General features: G+C 37.6%; 1 protein-coding gene across 3 annotated transcripts in view; it reads left to right on the top strand.

The window, feature by feature from the left end:
• Positions 1 to 22,778, top strand: part of LOC145689537 (ectonucleoside triphosphate diphosphohydrolase 1-like) — a 367,616-nt gene that overhangs the window by 276,114 nt on the left and 68,724 nt on the right. For all 3 annotated transcript variants that reach the window (XM_081763715.1, XM_081763726.1, XM_081763720.1), the window contains one exon: positions 16,717 to 16,953. In XM_081763715.1, the coding sequence (XP_081619841.1) occupies positions 16,717 to 16,953 (237 nt within the window). The remainder of the gene's footprint in view (positions 1 to 16,716; positions 16,954 to 22,778) is intronic.

Below are 22,778 nucleotides of genomic sequence, written 5' to 3'. Positions count from 1 at the left end.
TTACTATCATAACAAGCCAATATTCCGCCTGCGGAGGTTGATGATGCATCTGAATATGCTCGGATTTCCAATGATGGATTAAAATGAAACAAAGATGGAGCTTGTATAATATCCGTCTTAAGTTTTTCAAATAGCTCATCATGCTGTGTTGTCCATTTAAATTTTGAATTTTTGTCCAAAAGAATTGGAAATGGTCCCACCTTTTCCGTGAAATCTCTAATATATGCCCTCAAATAAGAGCATAGTCCCAAGAAACTCTTCAAGGTCCGTTTAGAGGTTGTTTTTTTTTTAATTTCGTATTTTGTTGGCAATTTTAGGTGATATTTTGATCTCCTTTTCATTAACTGTGAATCCTAAAACTTCCAATTCCGAGTATAATACATGGGTTTTGTTCGGGTTTGCTCTAAAATCGTGTTTTCTTAACCTTTTAAAGAGCAATTCCAGGTCCGACAGTTGTTTTCAATTTTTTGCTCCCTGTAACGAGGTCATCCACAAAGGCTGGTATGCGAGGTGGTAGACCCTCTAAAAGCATGCGTACAGCTATACTTAGGGCTGCCGCGGACGAGGTGTGTCCCATTACGCAGCGTTGAAACTTATACGCTTTTCTAGTATGATTAAGCTCAAAAGTCATGTATTTTTGACTTTTAGGATGCAATAATAGTTGAAAATAACTAGACTTTATGTCAATAGTCGTAATGCGAGATTTGCCTCTAAGTACATGTAAAATATTTTCTCTGGACTGGAATGGAATGCTCAAATACTGTGTAAATTTATTGCAGGCTTGTAGATTCAGAACTAGGCGAACTCTGAACTATTTGGTTTCCTCACTATGAGAAGTGGCGAAGAAAAGGAACTGTCACTAGTCTCCTTGATACTATTGGCCTCTAAAAGTTATTTAATTTGCAAATCAATTTGCGGCCTTACTGCCAATGGAATGGGTGGTGACCTCCGATGAAAAGAGGCTCCTTTATCTATCCTTGTCTTATGTACATAACCGCGAAAGTAGCCAATGTCAGTTGGTGTATAAGAAAAGACATCCCTGTATCGAAAAAGTAGATCATGTATCTAAAAAGTAGATCATGTACAGCCTTTCTCTGTTGATTCATTAAACTTGAATTGATGTCGAATAACTTAACATCAAAAAGTGACTTAGTCTCTTCTAGCCTGCTCTGAATTTCTTGTTCAGTTGTATAAAATGTTTCCTCATTTTGCTCATCTTTTTGGTAATCACCCTGTAAATCCACTTCTTCAGTATTCTCTTCAACGTATGCAATTGGTGTGGTCTTTGCTAACGTTACCGGCCTATTAGTCGGATTTGATATTAATAGCGTGTAATTATTCTTAGGTACTTTGGTAGGCAGCATTTGTAGTCCGTATTTGTCCAGCAATTTTTTTAATGGGGAGATAAAAAATATTTGCTATCCGCTTGCCGATTCTTGACATTAATTGGTAAAAAGAAATGTGACCTGGCTGGTATAGTAACCTTTCGAGTAGTAAATACGTCAGCCGATTTATGCTGCTTTATTGTATGCATAACGCTAGCAGATAATTTTTCTTGAGTGTCAACTGCAATTGGATACGTCGGAGGCCGTGGTCTCTTGTATACCGATAACATGTTATTTTGCAAGTCAATTTTGGCCTGTAGACGATTTAGAATGTCTTCACCAAATAAAGGCAAAAAATCTCCATGCTCTAAAATTAGAAAATAATGAGAAAAAATTGTTGAGCCAATCCTGAACTTAATCAAAACTATATAGCGTAAATTTACGACGGAATTCTCAATTCCTCGTAGATTAGTGCTAAATGGAATCAATTTTGTGTTTGGAGGAAGCCAATTTTTAGTCCATAAACTCAATGAGCTGCCTGTATCAATGATAACAGGATACTTTTCTTTGTTAATTGTTACATTAATTAATAATTTATGTTCCTGATTTAGCATTTTAATGTTCACCCTTCTCTGATAACGGAGCCACTGTATAAAGTGATGTACTTGCAAGTTTTTGTTGTTCATTAAGTTCCTGATTTTCGGCCCTCAGAACATGTTCTTGAGAGGGTTTGTCCGGGAGGCCCTAGGCGTTTTCCTGCTGGTTGTTCTTATAACATGTGCTGGAAGAATGACCCTTTTTATAACACGTACCGCATACTGTAACGGTTTCTGGCCTAGAATTACCATTATTATTTTTATTATTATTTTTAGAATTATTTTTATTTCCATTTTTCTGCCGATTTTGATTACCATTATTTGTATTTTTCGATCTGTAATTGTTACGGCCACCTCGTCTAAATTGCGAATTCTTTATAGCATTTTGAGCTACCAGAAGAGATAGTTCAGCCATTTGATTTGCTAATTCAGTGAAGACTAATGAATTATTTGCACTAGAATTATTAGATGTGCTAGGCGCGGGGGGGTCGGGAGGGGGATTCGGATTAGCAACTTGGGGGAAGGATTTGGAGGTAATTGATTTTGTGATGCACCCTGTAGTTGTGGTGCTGGAGGTGTAGGAAAAATTGGGGTTGGTTGCTGGTATTGATTCCAACTAGATGTTGGATTACATAATAGATAAGTCAGTTATTGTTGATGCACAGAGAAGAAGCGCCTGCAACTGTTGATGGATTTAAATTGCTGACTGGTGAATTCTGATCGCAGAGTGAATATATTGCCTGTTGTAACTCCACATAATCACGCTTCTTCATTAGATCATTTGCTTTTTCTAGATTATTTAAATGTGTTTGTAAGGCCTGAACAGTTGTAAATGTTTCTAACGCAATCTTTTGTAAAAAGTTTTTCTTTAGCCCTAGTGATAAATAATTTATATTCTGTTCTTCAGTTGCTTGAGGCAAAGCTTGCCGAATAACTCTCACTTTCCTAAGAAAATACGCATTTATTGGTTCGTTTTCACCTTGTTGGACTTGAAAAATTTCAAATTCCGCCCGATATGCCGGTAATTATGGTTTACTGAAGTCAACTAATTTACCTTTTAATTGTTCGTAATTAAGCGCATCTAACTGGTTCTGAGCCTTTAATTGTAGAACTAAATCAAGCGCTACGTCTTGTAAGTACATAGGTAATAGTTCTTTCTTTTTCTGCTCATTCCACGAATGCAACAATGCAAGATGGTCGAAAAGCATAAAAAATCTATCAGAATCCTCCGTAACGTGTCCCGGATACTTAGTGTGGCGTAGTGTATTAAAAGAAGGGCGCGAATTCTGCTCCATATTTGTACCGTCCTGCGGGAAATTTCTCTTTCCTGTTCTAGTTTGAGGCATGCACTAAATAAAGTCAAGTCCGATTCACTAATTGTACACTTAAGAAAATCACATACCTTAAAAAAGAGTTCACTTTCAAGTTAATAAAAATACTGTCCGGTAGGGGAGTATTCAGACAAAAACTTTGCCGGTCAAAGCCTGTACCATGTAAAACTTTGTCTCATATAGGTTGTAGGTAGAGCATTTAATAAAAAGAGCGTCCGAAATGGACTCCCACTACCAGTTTTATTATAAAAGCTTCCACTATAAAAGTATTTTCACAAAATACTATACAAAATAATCTCTCTAATATGAAAGGTTAGATATAGGTAGTCTTTGACCGTAAGGTCGCAGACAGGATCTCCACAGAGCCCCGTAGCAGGCTAAGCAGAGGAGAATTAAGGAACCAATGCTCCGTAGCAAGCAGAGGCGGGTTATATGGCCAACAGAGCCCCGTAGCTGGCTAAGCGGCGGAGGTTAGGATTCCCAGACAGAGCCCCGTAGCAGATGATATGGTTATTATAGCTAAAACCGGAAGACTACAGGAGATGATGAAAAAAATAGTTTACTGGGAATCATATGCAACGGAAATCAATGTCGAAAAATCGAGTCCTGAGAATATCCCGTGGAAACGCCCTTATGGGTCAGAGTAGAAGAAAAAGAACTTGACGAAGTCGATCATTTCAAATATCTGGGGAGGACTTTGACGAGAGACGATTACTGCACCAAAGAGATCAGGTCAAGAATTGACATCATTCTTAACCAGTAGGCTTAATAGTGGACTAAGGAAGAAGTTAGTCAAGTGCTATATATGGAGTTGGAATGTATGGTTCAAAGATTTTGACATTACGGAAGTTAAAGAAGAAATATTTGGAGATCTTCGGAATGTGGTGTTGGAGGAAGATGAAGAAAATAAAATTGACAGAGAGAGTAAAAAACGAAGATGTTTTAAACCGGGTAGGAAACAAGAGGACGCTTTTAATCTGCATCCTTTGTAAATAAGTCAATTGGTTGGACACATCTTCGAAGAAATTGTATTCTTCATACTGCCATAGAGTTGAAAATGGAAGGAAAGTGAGGAGTAGGAAGAAGAATAACACAACTAATCGATAACTTGAAAAACAGAATAAAATGTTAGGAGTTAAAAGAGGAAGCTATAGATCGAGGAACGTTGAAGAAACAATTTTACTCTTCAACATAAGAAAGAATATATATATATATATATATATATATATATATATATATATATGATTATTCCTAGGACCTGGCAGCATATTCCTGGCCTGAACTTCATCCAGGCCGTTCCCAAACCTTTGTGTATAGAAGATGTAATTCTGTAATCTTATTGGCAGACACCGTTATGACATTACAAATGAGAATGTTTGGATCATTCATTGAATTGAGAAGATCTCTCGTACCATAAGAAACAGTGCTAATCGTGCTGTCTGTAGACACAGCCAATCGTAATGTATTAGATAAAGTTCCTTATGTAAACTAAAGGAAAGTAAGAAATACGAAATAAAAATGTAGAACTCTTGATGCAAACAAGTTGGAAATGAAGTAACATACACGATATAAAAATGAACGTATATGGTATGAATGCTAGATTGTAAAATCAGTAACAAATTCCACCTTTGCGTTGAAGTAAGATTAAAATGACTATAGTCAGCGGAAGTAAGATTGAAATCACGAAACTAATTTTCTTTGTCTCTAGAAGCAATTATATTGTTTCTTCACAGATATAATATTTACTGTTTAAGAAAAGACTTATTCTGTTAGCAGCATTTCTTTATCACATTGACATAGGTAAAAAATGCGTGTGCTACCGTATACTGATCAAACTACACGATTGTGCTTTTTTTTTTTTATACATAAATTGTTGGTAGTGGTTAAGAATAAGGGACCACAGATTTATAGGATTTACAGAAGAATTTGCAGAGTATCTAAGTATAAAAAATATATTGGTACCTTATCTCTAACGTGCAAACTGTGCTATTTGGCATGCACTATTGCATAAGGAAATCAAGATGGTTCATGTGAAGTTTAGGCATACCACATTTTGCGAAATTTACAGGTAAAGTTCAATACTCTGCGTAGAAAGGTATGTTTATAAGGAACAAATTTCTGCAGACGGCAGAATTAAATAGTAAGTAATTCAACTGTATTTTATTTACGAGTGTAGGGTTATTGGCGTAAAATGATTTCAATTGCTATGCAATAGTTAAAATACGTAGGATGATCAATAAAGACTGAGCATCAGTGTTTATGAGGTGAGTACAACAGCAATGCACAGAAAACGAAATACGTCTGTGTAGCGGAGGAAGTGACGAATAGATCGAGCAAGTTTTAAGGCCATGACGTCAGGAACGTGACCTTGGCTGCCGTTCAAGGACACGTAGTTTGTTTCGCATAAGGCAACATGGAAGTGACACATGAAGAACAGTACAAAAATTTTGTTGACTATCTTGCCAATATTAACGTTCCGTGTATACCCTATCCTCCATATAGCCCTGATTTAGCCCCTTGTGATTTCTTTCTTTTTCCTACTTTGAAGAAACACCTCCGGGGACGGAGTTTCGCATCTTCAGGGGCAATGGTGAAAGTTGCAAGGCGATTTTGAAGTATATGTCCAAAAGTGGCTTCCAGCATGTCTTTGATGACTGGCAAAAACATTGGGACAAGGTGCGTTGCATGTAATGGGGACAATTTTAAAAAAGACCATCAACATTTGGAGGATTAGTAAAGGTAGTTTTATTCATTTATGATCATTCTTTATTGTTCAGCTCTCGTAAATAAGTGTGTATGAAAGATGACTGTATTAGATACTATTTGTCCCCGGTGGAATTTTTCTGCATAGCTGATTTTATGTTTACAAGTATAACTAACTAACTAACTAACTAACTCTATGGCCTATGGAAACCGGAGGTTCAATGTCGCGTTCACAAAAGCTCTCCACTGACTTCTATCCTTAGCTAACTGCATCCAGTTTCTACTCTGTATTCCAATCTCTGCGAGATCCATCTTAGTATTGTCCTCCCATCTGCGCCTAGGTCTTCCTAATGGTCGTTTTCCGATTGGTCTTCCAGTCAAGACTTTGAAAGCGTCTCTACTTTCTTCCATTCTAGCTACATGACCCGCCCATCTAAGCCTCCTAGACTTGACGACCCTAACAATATCGGGTAAACCGTATAAATTATGTAGTTCCTCGTTATGTAGTTTCCGCCATTCCCCACTCCCGTTCCTCTTGGGTCCGAATATTCGTCTCAGGATCTTGTTCTCAAATACTTTCAGTCTATGTTCTTCCCTCAGAGTAAATGACCATGTTTCGCAGCCGTACAGAACTAGAGGCATGATTATCGTTTTGTATATTTTAAGTTTCAAATTCCTCGACAGAATTCGCGACGACAAGAGATTTTGAACCGAATAGTAACACGAATTCCCTGCTTTTAGTCGACATTTAATTTCTCCGTGAATATGATTTTCCTCTGTTAATATTGATCCTAGATATTTGAAAGTATCCACTTTATCAAAAGTATTATTTAGTATTTTAACGCACCCATAATTTGCTGTATTCCGGTCCCGACGCACTTCCATGTATTTAGTTTTCTCTGCATTTACTTCTAAACCCATGTCCCTGCAAGCATTTAATAAGATCTCTGCATTTCTTTCTATTGTTCTCCTATCATCTCCTATTAAATTTACATCATCAGCATATGCCATAACCTGGTGAATACAGTTCAACTGTAAGCCCTGGTTGCTATCTTTGATTTTCATTATAGCGTATTCCAAAACGAAGTTAAATAATAATGGCGACAACGCATCTCCTTGTTTCAGGCCATTTTCGACGTGAAAGCTCGTGGACAAAAATTTTCCTACCCGGACTTTACTTTGGGATTCATTTAAACATATCTTAATTAATCTAATTAGCTTTCTCGGTATTCCAAGTTCTGTAAGAACGTTGTATAATGTTTCTCTCCTAACCGAGTCGTACGCCTTTCTAAAATCAATAAATAGTTGATGTACCGGGGTATTGTATTCCCACTTTTTTTTCGAGTATTTGGTGAATGGTAAATATTTGGTCGATAGTTGATCGATTTCGTCTAAATCCGCACTGATAATCTCCAATAATTTCATCTGCGTATGGGGTCAGTCTTGCTAACAGAATATTTGAAAGGATTTTATAGGATGTTGACAGAAGAGAAATGCCTCGATAATTATAACAGTCAGATTTGTCGTGTCGCCTTTCTTGTGAATTGTAACAATGATTGATTCTTTCCACTCTTGTGGCAATTCTTCCTTGTTCCAGATAAGGAGAATAAGTTTGTGTATCTTGTTCCACAATTTTTTGCCTCCAGCTAAAATTAACTCAGCCGGAATTTCATCTACACCTGGAGATTTGTGTTTCTTCAATTTCTTTATAGCGGTTTCTACTTCTATTCGGTTGGGTTCTGGAATATACGGTTCTGCGGTGTGTATCTCCTTTTCTCCACGAACACTAGTTTTTGGTTGCGTGTTAAGCAAATCGTCAAAGAAATCTTTCCATCTGTTTAAGATGCTATCCGTGTCAGTGAGAACTGTACCGTCAGATTTCTTTAATACATAAGCACGAGGTTGATAGCCTTTCTTAAATTCGTTGATTCCCTTACACATGTCCCGGATGTTTTTATTTTTACTATTATCTTCAAGTTTCTTAATTTTAGCTTTCAGAAAATCGCGTTTCTTTGTTCTAAAAGTTTTGGAAGTTTCCCGCCTGATATCTGCGAAATTTTGTGTAGTCATTTCATTCGGATTTTGTAGCCAGCGTAATTTTGCCTGTTTTCTCTTCTCTGCTAGTTTTATGCATTCCTGGTCGAACCATGGTTTGTTCCTACGTATTTCCGCGTGTCCCAATTTTTCTTTTGCTGAAATTTTAATGCTATCTCTAATTTCAATCTAGGTATCCTCAACACTAGTGCACTCCGAATCTTCTAAAGCCGAAAATCTATTCGAAACTTCAATCTGGTATTCCTCTCTTACCTGGCTCTCTTCTAATTTCTTTAAATTGAATCTCTCCGTTTTCGGACAATGAATATTACCTTTATTCAACGATAACCTTTCTCGTATTATCGCTGCTACCAGGTAGTAGTCAGTGTCACAATCAGCCCCTCTAAACGACCGGACATCAATTATGCTAGATTGCCTTCTTCTATCTACCAAAACGTGATCAATTTGATTATGTGTTTTCCCGTCTGGTGATGTCCAAGTGTATTTATGAACGTCGCGATGTGGGAATTTTGTACTCTTCACGATTAGGTTTTTGGATGTTGCAAAGTTCACGAGTCTAACACCGTTGTCATTACTTTCCTTATGCAGACTTTCGTTCCCTATAATCGGTTTGAAAATATCCTCTCGTCCTACCTTCGCATTGAAATCTCCTAATAGAATTTTCATATGGTATCGCGGGAGTTGGTCAAATATCCGTTCCACTTCTTCGTAAAAACTGTCTTTTATATCGTCATCCTTATCTTCCGTTGGGGCATGTACATTTAAAACAATAATATCATACCACCGTCCCTTAAGAGTAATAAAAGAAAGTCTGTCAGTAACAAATTCAACCCGTTTAATTGCTGGTAATATACGTTTATGAACGAAAAACCCTGTTCCTAACTGGTGATTTTTATTTCCTTCCCCGTAAAAGAACGTAAAATTTCCGGAATTCTCAGATCCATTTCCTTCCCACCTAACTTCCTGAACTCCTACTACGTCCATCCTGTATTTTCTAACTCCCTCGTTAGGGATTTTAACGCACCTGCCCTATAAAGACTCCTAATATTCCATGTTCCAAATCTCATGTCCATTTTCTTTTGCTGAGGTCGTGCCAAGTTATCAGTCCTTGTCCGAGGCTTTTGTGAATATTTCTGAACAAGTGCTTTTTTTTACAGGATGAGGTTGTTAGCCCTACCCAAACCCCCAAGCTGGAGGACCACTCCTAGTCGGCTGTCCGCGACTGCTTATTCAGTATATTCGCAGCTAACCTCTATATCTAGAGACCTTCTTCTCGATCCGCAACTTGAGGACGCGCCATGCCGTGGTGATAGGAATGTTTACAAGTATAGCATTACTAATTTGAAACCATTAAAAGTGTTGTATAAACTCGTACCATTGCAAAAATTCACTACTCTCGCTTACACTTATACCGCCGTCACTGACGCACATACTCCTTTCGGGCACGCTACTGCGCGATTCCATCATTCGTGCTTCTAAACAGCCGTCTAGCATATATTGGTTTGCATTTTTGGACTGCACTCTTCATGGTATATGCCCGAACGCCGTATTTGTGCGCAAATCGTGAAGGAATTGTAATTTCTCAAGAGTTACATCAAGTAGTCCCCTTGATGAAATTGAATATTTAAAATACATGGCTGTTATTTCTATATTACATTTTTTAGGATACACTAGAAGTGTTGAAAGTTTAAAAATAGTAAAACAGCATATCCTACGAGTTATATTCCAACACCACATATTTGTATGCAGAAATGTATATCTCTCAGGCGATTGTTTAATGGCCAAATGATAATGAAGAACGAAGGATAACCATTTCTCCAGTCTAAGATGAATCTTTATTGTTTGGAGTGTTTTGCCCAATGAATACCATATATCACTGACATAATTGTGTTTGTAATGTATTTGCTTATTACATACTGCATGCAAGAAGAAAGAAAACAGTGATCATACGTGAATTAGAAACTCCAGCCGGAAGCAGGCTCAAATCTTGCAAACGGTGCGAGATATTGAAAAAGTAATCGAAAAATCCCCCTTGCTTTATATATATATATGTCAAGACGTCTTTCGCTTGTGTCTGTAAAATAACATACATATGTTGTGAGGAATGACAAAGGAGATTCATGCTCATATGTGTGATGCGCTATGTAGAGAGCGCAGGTTCAACTAGTAATAATAATAATAATAATAATGCATTGTCATAACTTCGATTATTTAAGTAATTTTATTTTTTTCAGGTAGATCTTATGTATATGTGTGTACTTTTTGCTAAATCATACTACTAATATCATTGCTGATTATAGTCTAGGCATCGGGCCTTAAAAATTGAGTTCTAAGGGCAAATCATGTAACAATTTGGCATCCGATATTTTTTTTGAATATATACCCATCACTGATCACAAAAATGCCGGATGCCAGAAAAAATACCTCACGGGAGGAGAGGGGGGGGGGGAGAAAGCCGAAATTTTAGCCGTTTCTATTATTCACTGTATCTCCGTAACTATTGGAGCCAGAGCATCCAAACTGTTTTCATTTTGTTTGTCTAATTATATTCTACAATTTAGTCCTAGTGCATTTTTGAGCTAAATATAATGGTTTTCTTCTTATTTTCTTTTTTACTCAATATTGGTTGCGTGTGACGTCATTTTTTAGCCACAGATTCTTTACAAGATAGAATTCGGGAAAATGTTTCCTCTAAAAGTGTTTCGTCATTTTATGCTCTTTCAAAAAATGTATATTTATATTAGTGTAGGACTAATAATGCCAGAGTTATAAGCGACTTTATTCTGTTGTGTGCAAAATTGATCACGGTGCGGCCCAAGTGTTACCTTTCCACAAACGGTAGATATTAGCAGCTGATGATGATTAATATATATATATAATTTTGTTTGCATGCAAGTGTTTAATCCTGATGATTATGTCTGTCTATAATCTAATTAAAAATATTAGTTTTTAATGTCAGTGAAGGGCTTTTCGGAAAATAACCCTTGTCCAAACACAAAATTTCTCTGAAGAATGAAAAGAGAGTGAGAAACTCTGCAAATCTGTTTCTTTATACGTGTCTCTGATACTTTCTAAAATGTACACAAATATGCAGCTTTCTATTCAATTTTCTGAAAAAAAAAATCTTGTTTTGACAAGGGTTGCTTTTGCTAGAAGTCCTTCTATTTATGTAGTACAATGGTACTGAGCGAAATAAAGCAGGAAACAGATTTCAAAATTGCCTTCAAGAGAGAATCATGAACAATACCTTCCACTTTTTTTATATATGACCATCCTTCCCTCTTAATACTTACTGTAACGGTAATAAAAAAAAGCAAAAAATATATGCCTAACACATTTTATAAATGATCAGTTTTCAAACTGTTAAATCTTATTTACAGAAGAAGCACTTTCCTATTATTAGGATTGTTTACAGTTGGTATAAAACAATAAATCTATAATAAGAAACGTAATACAAGGAAACCATATACTTAAGAAATCTATACACAACAGAACAAATTATTTGATTTCTAGAATTAGTTTTCAATAATGTTATGCTACTTTTTTATAAAGGTAACCAAAAAAGTTCTGTCGCTTTCGTCCACCACCTTCGAACATCCATATGTCTCCTAGAACGTACCTGAAAGATCAAAAATATTCCCCATCAATATCGACGACCTTCTACCAACGTTTTGGAAGGCCATGGATTCCATCGCGGTAGAACTAGTTGGGCGGTGAAACGAAGAAGGTATCAAGTGCATTTTGCACCTCTACTAGGGATTTGAACTGGCGTCCTCAAAGATGATTATCCAAGGAATGGTACAGATGATAATCGGATGGTACAATGTCTTTGGAGTATGACGGATGCAATAGTGTTTCCCATCCAAAGCGTAGAATGGTGTCCCGGGTCATCCTAGCCCCGTGTGACGTTGCGTTGTCCTGTAACAGGAGGACCTATTTGCGATTCAAAAGTGCTGGCTCCAGAATTTTGAGTTTTTCTTGAACAAAGCTCGACTGCTGAAAGTACTCAGTCTCATTGATGCACTGATCAGCTGATAGCAATTCCCGATTCACGATGCCGCGAGCAGTTCACGAAACACCCAGGAGGACCTTCTTGTGCAGTGCTGGTTTCTGCTGTATTGGAAAAGGTCCATGGGATGCTAACCAATGATGATGGCGCCGTGGAGTTTCGTACAGGTCCTACTTCTCATCACATGTCAACAACCTTTCCAGAAATGGCTCCTTCCTCAGACGAGACAGCAAAGAAACAGGTGTCTGCTCGCGTTACCTTCTTGCCCGGAGTCAAATCATATGGGACCCATCGACCCAACTTGTGCTTCCCAAGTTGATGGAGGTGCTGCCGAATGGTTTCTCCACTCACACTGCATTGTAGACCCAATTTCTCGCATGCCTGGCCATTGTCTGCCTCAATTGCTGCCTGAAAATCTTAATTTTGTACATGTGTTGGTCTTCCAGCACGTGGTACGTTTTCGAGTGTTTCGTCACCGTTCTTAAACTTGTTAAAACACTGCTGCACTGTCCGCGTAGTCACGACACCCTCATCAAAGGCCTGGCTGCAGCGACGTTTGATCCTAATTTCAACTCGTAGAGCATACACGCTCTTATGACGCTCTATGGAGGTTCCACGTTCACTGTGTCCTTACGCAAGTTCACCGTGTAACTGAACTGCCATAACCAGGTTGTATGTTGGATATACCCACACCAACAACTGACCTTCGCCTCATCTCCATTTGCATTCAACTCACGGTGTGAGAGCCAATTGAACACAGTCCTCCACAAAAACACAGAACTTTCTTGGTTACCTTTATATTTCGAAAAAGATAATAAAAAGTGATGTCTTTAATGTGTCATTCAGTCTTCTTCATCACTCTGTTCATTAACTGGTATTGAATTTTTATACTCGCTCGGACAACTACATATTGGAGTGCACAAGAAACCGCGATTCTTACATTTGTATTTCAAACTTACACACTCAAGTTTGTGACAGGTACACATGGAAATCTCTAACCAAGCCGTGGGAATATCTTCGAGTGTTTTCAAAGCTGGCTTCAGAATTTGATCCTCCAAGTATACCATCCGGAGTCTTCTGGTCTTGGTAGATAGATCTCACACTTACCAGCATTTCCCAGATTGCTTTTTGGTAGTGGGATCTCTTTATATGTTGTTTCAGAGCATCACTAGTTGCAGGTAATTTCTCCAGGCTGCAATTTTCTGAAAGTTGGAGCCTAGCTTCATCACAGATCTTCGCATTAACCTTGAGGAGCTTTGTGAAAAACAGTTCTCCATATTCAATAGAGTTTGCTGATATAGGAATAAGTCCTAAGGAAAATAAAAGGTCAGTTTTCTGACATGAGTAAGTAGACAGTTCTTGATCTTTGATGTTCCAACTGGATATGACGTATTGCCGCATCCAAGTGGAGCGTGATAAGCCATACTTATCTTCTTATTCTCAGATAACTGGTGGCAAAAGTGGTGAACTGGAATAAACCTTCTTATCTTTGAAATCCCGCCATCATATGCAATTATTTACAAGAAATTCTGTCATAATGGTGTGTCAACATCACGAAAACATCGGTGTCTCTACTCATCACAACAACTCTTTCCGATTGTGATTCACAGCATGAAATATCGCTCCAGAATCTGATTCTTCATGCTTCCCTTCAAGATTTTGAATATTGATCTCGAAGTTTGACATAAGAGTCTTCTTATTTTTAAAATTTAAAACTACCGGAAACAACAACAAAGTGTTCTGAAGGCGATAATTCCAGCAATGTACTATCTATTTATGCTCTACTTACTCAGAGAACTGTGACCTTTTATTTTCCCTAGGACAGATTCCTTTATCAGCAAACTCTATTGGATGTGCAGAACTGTTTTTCACAAAGCTCCTCAACGTTAATGTGAAAATCTGTGGTAGAGCTAGGCTCCTACTTTCAGAAAAATACAGCTTGGAGAAATTACCTCCAACTAGTGATGCTCTGAAACAACATATTAAGAGATCCTCACTACCAAACAGCAACTTCGGAAACGCTGGTAAGTGTGAGATCTATCTATCAAGGCCAGAAGACTCCGGACGGTACTTGGAGAAAAAATTCTGAGACCAGTTTTGAAAACACTCGAAGATGTTCCCAAGGCTTGTTTAAAGATTACCATGTGTACCTGTCAGAAACTTGAGTGTAAGTTTGAACACAAATGTAAGAATCGCGGTTTCATGTGCACTCCAATGTGTAGTAGTCCGAGCGAGTATAAATATTCAGTATCAGTTAATGAACAGAGTGATGAAGACTGAATGATGCATTAAAGACATCACAAATTTCTTTATCTTTTTAATATATGAGAGTGGCATAACATTATCGAGAACTAATTCTAGAAATCAAATAATTTGTTCTCTTGTGTAGAGATTTCTTAAGTATATGGTTTCCTTGTATTACGTTTCTTATTATACATTTATTGTATTATAGCAACTGTACACAATCTTAATAATAGGCAAGTAATTCTTCTGTAAATAAGATTTAACTCTTAAAAAACTGATCATTTATAAAATGTGTTAGGCATATTTTATTTTTTGCCTTTTCTTGGAAAACTCTCTTTTCATTCTTCAGAGAAATTTTGTGTTTTGACAAGGGTTATTTTCCGAAAAGCCCCTCAATTAATATTGGATATTTTTAATTAGATTATAGACAGATATAATCATCAGGATTATACACTTGCATGCAAACAAAATTATATATATATATTAATCATCATCAGCTGCTAATTTCTACCGTTTATGGGAAGGTAACTGTTGGGCCACACCGTGATCAGTTTCGCACACAACAGAGTACAGTAGCTTATAACTCTGACACTATTAGTCCTACACTAATATAAATATACATTTTTTGAAAGAACATAAAATGACGAAACACTTTTAGAGGAAACATTTTCCCGAATTCTATCTTGTAAAGAATCTGTGGTTAAAAAACTGACGTCACACGCAACCAATATTGAGTAAAAATGAAAATAAGAAAACCATTATATTTAGCTCAAAAATGCACTAGAATTAAATTGTAGAATATAATTAGACAAACAAAATGAAAAAAGTTCGGATAGTCTGGCTTCAATAGTTACGGAGATATAGTGAATAATAGAAACGGCTAAAATTTCGGCTTTCTCCCCCTTCCCCTCCTCTCCCGTGAGGTGTTTTTTTTTGCATCCAACATTTTTGTGATCAGTGATGAATATATGTTCAAAAAATATCGGATGCCAAATTGTTACATGATTTGCCCTTAAACTCGAAAAGGAAAGCACTTGATGCCTAGACTATTATTATTCATATATTTGTGTCTGCAATGTATTTGTGAAGAGTAATAAAAACACATTTTGCTTTAAGTTTTTCAGATTAGTTTAGTATTAATTTTTCACATAGTAGTAGGTGTGTGCGAAGCATCTCCGTAGTAGACAGCACCAGAATTTTGTGACATACAGGTGGAGCTCTATGTTTCTGTACTAAAATATCGGGACTCTTTATGAAAATCGACAGTGTATTCATACTCTGCAATTGCTTCTTTCTGAAGTATCAGAATCATGAAATATTAAATAGTAAATCAACATTAACCACAAGTGCCAGAGAAATTGTCTACAAGTTGGATATTAATGGCTAATAAAGGTGGGATTTTTTAAAGACACTAACTTATGTTGTGGCGTTTCGAACAATTCCTGAGGGAACAGATTATGCAAATCTGGGACTGTCCCGGCTAAAGCGGGACGTCTAGGAGCCCTATATATCAGGCAGATAGAAAACACAGTTTATTTAACTTAGATATTATTCTGTATTATTTAGTCTAAGTGAAAATAAATAAATAAATATAAATTAGCACGGATAACAGTAAAGATACCAAGCAAACAATATAATTAGCCTGAATAAATCTTAGTTTAGTCAGACACTTATTCCGCGTAGGGTAAAGGAAACTTATGCTAAGTGTAAGGAAAGGGTAATGAAAATTTGATAGAATGCTAAAGTTGAAGGAAATGGAAAATTCCGAAAACCTGCAAAGAGGATATTACGCATTGTAAACTCATAGTTGGTAATCGAACTTGGAGATTCATCACATCTGAAGTAAGCGTCGTACCACTAAGCCACCATGTCTCCATGCTATCCACATTTATGGGTTAAATTTAAAAATAAAACCTTGTATTGACTTACATAATTCTTACTTCTTTCTCTCCGTTAGGCTTCCTCACTATTCTTTACTTTACTCTAAGTTAAAAATTACACTTTACTTATGAATGAGAAGTTAACAGACCAGTATTGGAACTTGTAGTGCATGTTGTTGAATATTATGCAGTTCTCTAAGCCACAACCATACCACCAAATTTGCAGCCCAGGGATCAAGCAACATCGTGCAGAACAACGAACGATATGTAAATCAACAAAGGCAAAGTTAAGACGGAACGAAGTAAACTTTGAATTAGAAATGCTAAATAATTATTCCAGTAACGTATTTTATGCTAAATTAGGAACTCTTAACTATATTAAACGTTTGTATGCCATGTTCTACAACGCACGTTTCCAATTTGTTCATTCAGCTGTTGGATTTTTGTTTCGCACTCATCAATTTATTGGTCTAGTAAATTGGAAAGTCAGGAAATATAGTCTTTTGTCAATCTGAAGTATGTGTACGTAAGTTGTTTGTGGAAATTTAATTCGCTTCTCTGCTTTTATTTCAGCTGCCAGACGCTGATAACAGTTCTAATGATGCCACTTACGGTGCACTTGACTTGGGTGGGGCCTCAACTCAAATATCCTATGAAGTTTCCAAAGAAGAAAGTAATTCGACACACGTTCATATGCTTCAGCTTTATGGTACAAAGTATTATGTGTATACAAGAAGTTACCTTTGTTATGGTGTGAAGGAAGTTCAACGGAGATACTATGTGCTTTTGTTGCTTGATGCAGCAGCACAGGTATAGTTGTTTATATTATTCTTTTAGGTTATTTAAATATGATTAGCGTAGATTTCACATATATCGACGTCTTCCCTCCAAAATACTACTACGAGAGTGATAAGAATAATAGATTTATAATAGTAAGGACAAAATCCATATAATTTCAGAAATAACGTAGTAAGTTTTCAATTGGGGCAATTGTAAAATAATAATTAAATGTTGAAAGTTGAAAACAGTAATATGATATCTGCGTAGTTAAGGTAATAATTCTTTGTATTCGTATATTCTGTCATTGCTTTGACAAAACTTTGATCCCATAACGAAACAAATTTGTTTAATGTAATGACAAAAATTTGTCAACAAGATGGCGTATTTTCATATCAGCAAATTTACTGTCGACCAAGAAATTGACATGACAAAACGAGTAGTTCTCAGTGGGAAATAAATGAGAGAGTATGGAGAGTGTGAAAGAGCTCTATCGAATATTGGCGGATTATCTTTGTGTAACATACTTTGTTCGTTAGTCAATGCAAAATGGTTGAACACAAGTGCTCATCACAATTGCGATCCAGTGTGTGTTTGATTGATGGAGACGTGATGAACAACTCGAAAAGTAGACCACTACATAAGCACTAACACTACAGTAGCACAGGCAAATGCCTAATTTTGATTGATTAGAGGTGGTTAACGAAACGCCAGCACTAAGACTATTTGCTCCCGTTACAATATAGGACAATGGGCTGAACTTTTGCTGATGGAAGAATTCCCAACTTAACAACGGAAGAATGCATGAACAAATATCATAAAATAAAAATCATTAAAATTTAATGGAAATTAAAATAGTAAACTAAAGAACTAGAAGGAAGAAGAGAGAGAATCTCGTTAAAAGCAAACAGAGAAGAATGATAACCAATTCAGGACAAAGGTGATCAACAAGAAACACTCAGAGAATGTTAATGAATTCACCGACATTTACGAAAGCTAAAATTCGGCTATTAAAAACAGTTTTTCTTCAAAATGTGATCAAGATTATTCGGCAGTCCTAAGTGTCCTCTGAGATGTCAGTATTCGGGAGACTAGTTTTGGATATGTTCTGAATTTTTGGTTTTGTTCAACTATTATGCTGTCTGTCTGTGATTGTCTCAGAATGAGATGATCACTTTTTCTCACGGACACATTTCTGTGACAGCTTCGTCCCATTATTCTCAGAATTAAAGAAAAAGAAAAAAAGAAAATCTTTTCTGACCGGTACTGGCTGATGCGATGAATACGACACGTAAATACATTAAACTCATCACTAGTAACTTGATGTACACTAATAATTATAATGTACACTACAAAGCACTACTCAAAGTGAAAGACGTCTTCAATTTAGCAGAATTTTGCGTTAATTAAAATATACCTCCATTGAAAAGCGTAATTTTGTTTTCCTTCTCATATGTCGGTTTTAAGTTAAGGTTGTTAAATCAGTAAGAACATGTCCTTTCGTAAATAATTTTTGGGACTAAAACCTGAGATTTACAGAGTTTGTCCGGAAAGTAATGAGACTGGCCACCACATGGCGCGTCAGTCCTTAACAGCGCATCCACCACGAGCGGGATTGGTTGTGGAGGGTCTTAAGTAAGCAACGTTGCCCAGATCAGTCGCTTCTAAACTGATGGACTAGGGGTCGCTCATCGTGCGAGCTATATTTAAAAACAGCGTCGAGATTTTTGGAAGCTCAAAATGTAGCGTTCGCTTGAGCAATGATAACACCATTAAATTTTGCTTAGAGTTTGGAAAAACCGCTTCAGAAACGTTAACTATGATTAAGGAGGCCTACCAGGACCAGGCCCTGTCAAGAGCCCAGGTTTTCCGTTAGTATGGAGATTCCAAGTACTGATGTTATGAAACGGGCAAAAACATTATGACGAACGCTCTGAACGCCCTCCAATGAGTCATATGGACTGAAATTTCGTCAAAGTGAAGGAACTCTTGGACCAAGACTGTCGTTTGAGTGTGAAAATGTTAGCTGAAGACCTGAATCTACCAAAATCAGTGATGCACGAAATTGTTAGTGAAAATTTAAACATGCACAAGATATGTGCGAATTGGATGATAAAAGTTTGGATGACGGACAAAAGGAAAAACGACTTGACATTTTCCATCAAATATTTGAGCAACTAGAAAGTGAACCGTGTTTTTTAGACAACGTACTAACAGGCAATGAAAAGTAGATGTTCCAATATGACCCTGAAAGCAAGCCATATCAAAGTTCGGAGTGCCATATGAAAGAGTGTCGACGTCCCAAAAAAGGCAAGGATGCCCAGGTCCAAGATTAAGACAACGCTTATTGTCTTCTTTGCCAAGAAAGGAGTGATGCACAAAGAATTTCTGCTTCAAGAGAATACTCAACAGATCTTACAACGTGGAAGTCCTCAAACGCCTGCGAGACAGTCAATCGGGTCCAACCGGAGATTACCAAATACTGGAAGCCTCATTATGATAAAGTGCCGAGTTATGCTGCTTTCGTTCTGACGTCATTACTGACTAGAATCGGTGTTGGCACGTTGTCCGCAGCCACCTCACAGTTCCGACATGAGTCTAGCAGACGTAAAAGAAGCTGGAAAGGTCGCCGTTTGGACGATGTTTCGGCATTCCAACATCGGGAAGGGGTTGTTGGAACTGACTTCTATGAGGCGTTCACTGCGTGAAAGTCGCGCTGGCTGCGATGTATCGATAGCCTAGGAGAGTATTTCGAAGCATTTTATCAAGTTGTACCAATTAGGTCAATAAACTTTATTTTTTGACCTTTTCGGACAAACCCTGTGCAAAGTTGGAAAAGAAAATTATATGCCGTATGTAACGTGGATCAATGAATCATACGCACTACCATGTTGTGAGTAAACATATAGTACTTGGCGTGCAGACGTGGCTGTGAGGAAGTGACAGTTTATACCGGAGGGCGCATAATTCAACATTGAGAGTGTAACAGAATAGCATACCATCAGTACTGTGTTGTCTGTACCGTTCAACTGATTACAGGATTATATTATAGTTCAAACAGGACTAAAATACGTGCGTAAACCCGAAATTAAGTCAACCAAGACCAACTCTATGCCTGAACGTCCATAGTGCGAGGACTTATTCTTTTAAATAAGGCGAGTTGACAAGAGTCAGCATGACCATTCAGTGGTTTTTCACAGTGCAGGAATATACCGACGCGTTGCGAAAAAGAAGCGTTTGCTTACAGATCTACAAATGACACGGGGATACAATTGAGCCGCCGTCATATGCAACAAGCGCATGTGGTCTTTTGGAGCTATGGTGCGTTTTTCGATAAAAGACAATTTTGCCAATATTCGGGCAGCTGTCGACAGTGGGTGTGGAAGCGATCGATAGACACAAATTCCATAAGCTTCGGTGAAATATAGTGGCGTTAAGTGTTGTAGTGTGGGGTTCAATTTGGAATAGTAACTTTACTTTCTCAATCGGTACCTCAGTGCTACGAAATATATCGAGTTATTGCAAAATGGATTGCCACTTTTCTTTGAAACATGTGAACTGTCGCGAAATTCCATTGCAATTAATGGATTACGGGACACCATGTCATAGGGCAAATCAGATCACCCATTGAATAGGCAAAATGGGGTTCCAACTCTGCTTTGGCTTGAACAATCACACTGTAGAAAATATTTGGCATCTCCTATAACTGAAGTTGCACAGACGGCGACGTATGTCCACAAGAGGCACTTGGTGACTGGTGGTATCAGCTGTTACAAGATGTCATTAGTGATTTACTGATTGAAGATTTGCATACTGCCAAACGAGGTTCTACCAAATACTGACTCCAGCATCAGGAATAGTTCCTTGTGTGCGCTGGTACGTAGTAATGGCCACAGCTTATTTTTCAAGTATTTATTTATTTGTGTCAGGGTATGTTCGTTGATATTAAAAAATCAATACTGAAATTTCATAGGTCTTCAAAATAGACATTTATACATTTCTTAATTGAAAAAGGCTTCTTGACATTCATCAACCCATGTTCATACATTTTCAGTGATAAACAATGGTCCAGTTATGTTTGTTTGTGTATTTAAAAACTTCGAAACCCGAACTGTTTGCACACAGAGTCTGCGAAAGTACTAATGGCGTTTATCCCTTTATGTACAGTGTGTCCACATGAAGCCTCTCTGATTACAAATATTAATTGCATGGAAACTATTAGTGCCAGAAAATAATGGTTTGCGCTTGAAGAGCAACTCAAACAGTTCTTTTTTTCTTTTGTCTATATATGCACTTTTATATGGGCCCCGCTAGTAGCTCTGAGAATGTCCAGTCGATATTCAATCTCCCGCTATGTGTTGTGTAGCATGTCCGGTGTGATCAAGTTTAGAGTTCTTCAATTTTGTGACGCAGAGCAGGACAGGTGTGGCGTAGACTTTATTTTAGACATAGCCCTATAGGAGGGCTTCTAGTGAAGGCCTCCCTTACCTCATTTACAGTTTCCTCAGACGTTCTCGCTTTGCCCAAGCCATGCTGCCAGTTGACACTCCCCGTGGCTAAAAACTTCTCAAACCATGTTTTAATAGTCCTGACGTCTGGTGGGTCCCGTGGTACTTTCGTCTAAAGTTCCTTTGCACGGTAATTGGGAATTTTTAGTCTCATCCAACCACACTATACATTGTGCTTTCTCTTGTGCTGTTGTCATCTTTGTTCATGAGCACCTGCAGCAAATAACAAAAATTCATATAAACTTTGTTACTGAACACCTGCAACAAATAACAACAATTAACAATCAACAACAAAAAACTGTTTGAGTCGCTCTTCAAGATGCCGCAAACCGTTCTTCTGTGGCACTAGTAGTTTCCATGCAATTAATATTTGTAATCAGGGAGGTTTCATGTGAACACCCTGTATAATGTAAAGACATCTGTGATAAGTTTGTCACTGCATTTGTGCTTCAGATACATTTGTCCCAGTATGTGGCCATTCTACGAATGCTGCCCATATAAATTTGGAAGATTGGCATTCGAAGCATGGAAGGAAAGTGGTCTTCATCTCATCATCTGAGTATAGCTTCTGACTTTCAACGCCTTCTTAGAAGACGTAAATGTGAAAATCTGGGCCGTAGGGAGGGTAGTACAACAACATTTCCCAATTTGAATCTTCAGAACAAGTCCTGAACTTCACGTCTTGGCAACATGGGGACTGGCACTATCATACAATACAATTATCGCAAACGTCCATAAACCAAGTCTTTTGTTATTTGATGTGCGAAAGCGGGTCGAAGTCGCAAAGTAGCGTTTGGCATCAATGGTTTCTCCTGATTCCTTGAAGTCAAACATGATTGACCAATGACAATCAAGGAAGAGGTAACCATTACTTTCCCTGCAGACGCTTGTAACGTAAATTTCTTGGAGAATCGGTGGTACATTACATACTGAAAGATTTTGAACTTGGTTCAAAATACTGCCACCAGCATTCATGCGCAGTGATAGTATGCAACAAGAAGTCGTTCTCCTCCAATTTGTAGCGCAACAAATGTTCAATGAGGCACGCCTTACGCTCTTGCTTTTGTTCCTCCGTCAATATCCTGAGAATCCATTGCGCACACACTTTGCGATACCTCAGATGTTTCACAATCTTCTGGATTGTACAATAACTCATGTTGAATTGCTTCTCTATGGATCGAATGTTCAAGTATATCCGTATGAATAGCTTAGGACACCTTTGCACAATATGTCTCAGTGGTAATAACGTGAGCTTGACCATCATGGTAAGAATCACTTGTTTCTACGTGTCCTTCCCGAAACGTGCTTGTCTAATTGGCCGCTGTTGTTTTCGATGCATATCTCTCAATA

Source organism: Thermobia domestica, chromosome 1 (assembly GCF_964235325.1).
Source record: "Thermobia domestica chromosome 1, izTheDome1.hap1.1, whole genome shotgun sequence".
Classification (NCBI taxonomy): domain Eukaryota; kingdom Metazoa; phylum Arthropoda; class Insecta; order Zygentoma; family Lepismatidae; genus Thermobia; species Thermobia domestica.
This window is presented reverse-complemented; position numbering and strand designations above follow the sequence as displayed.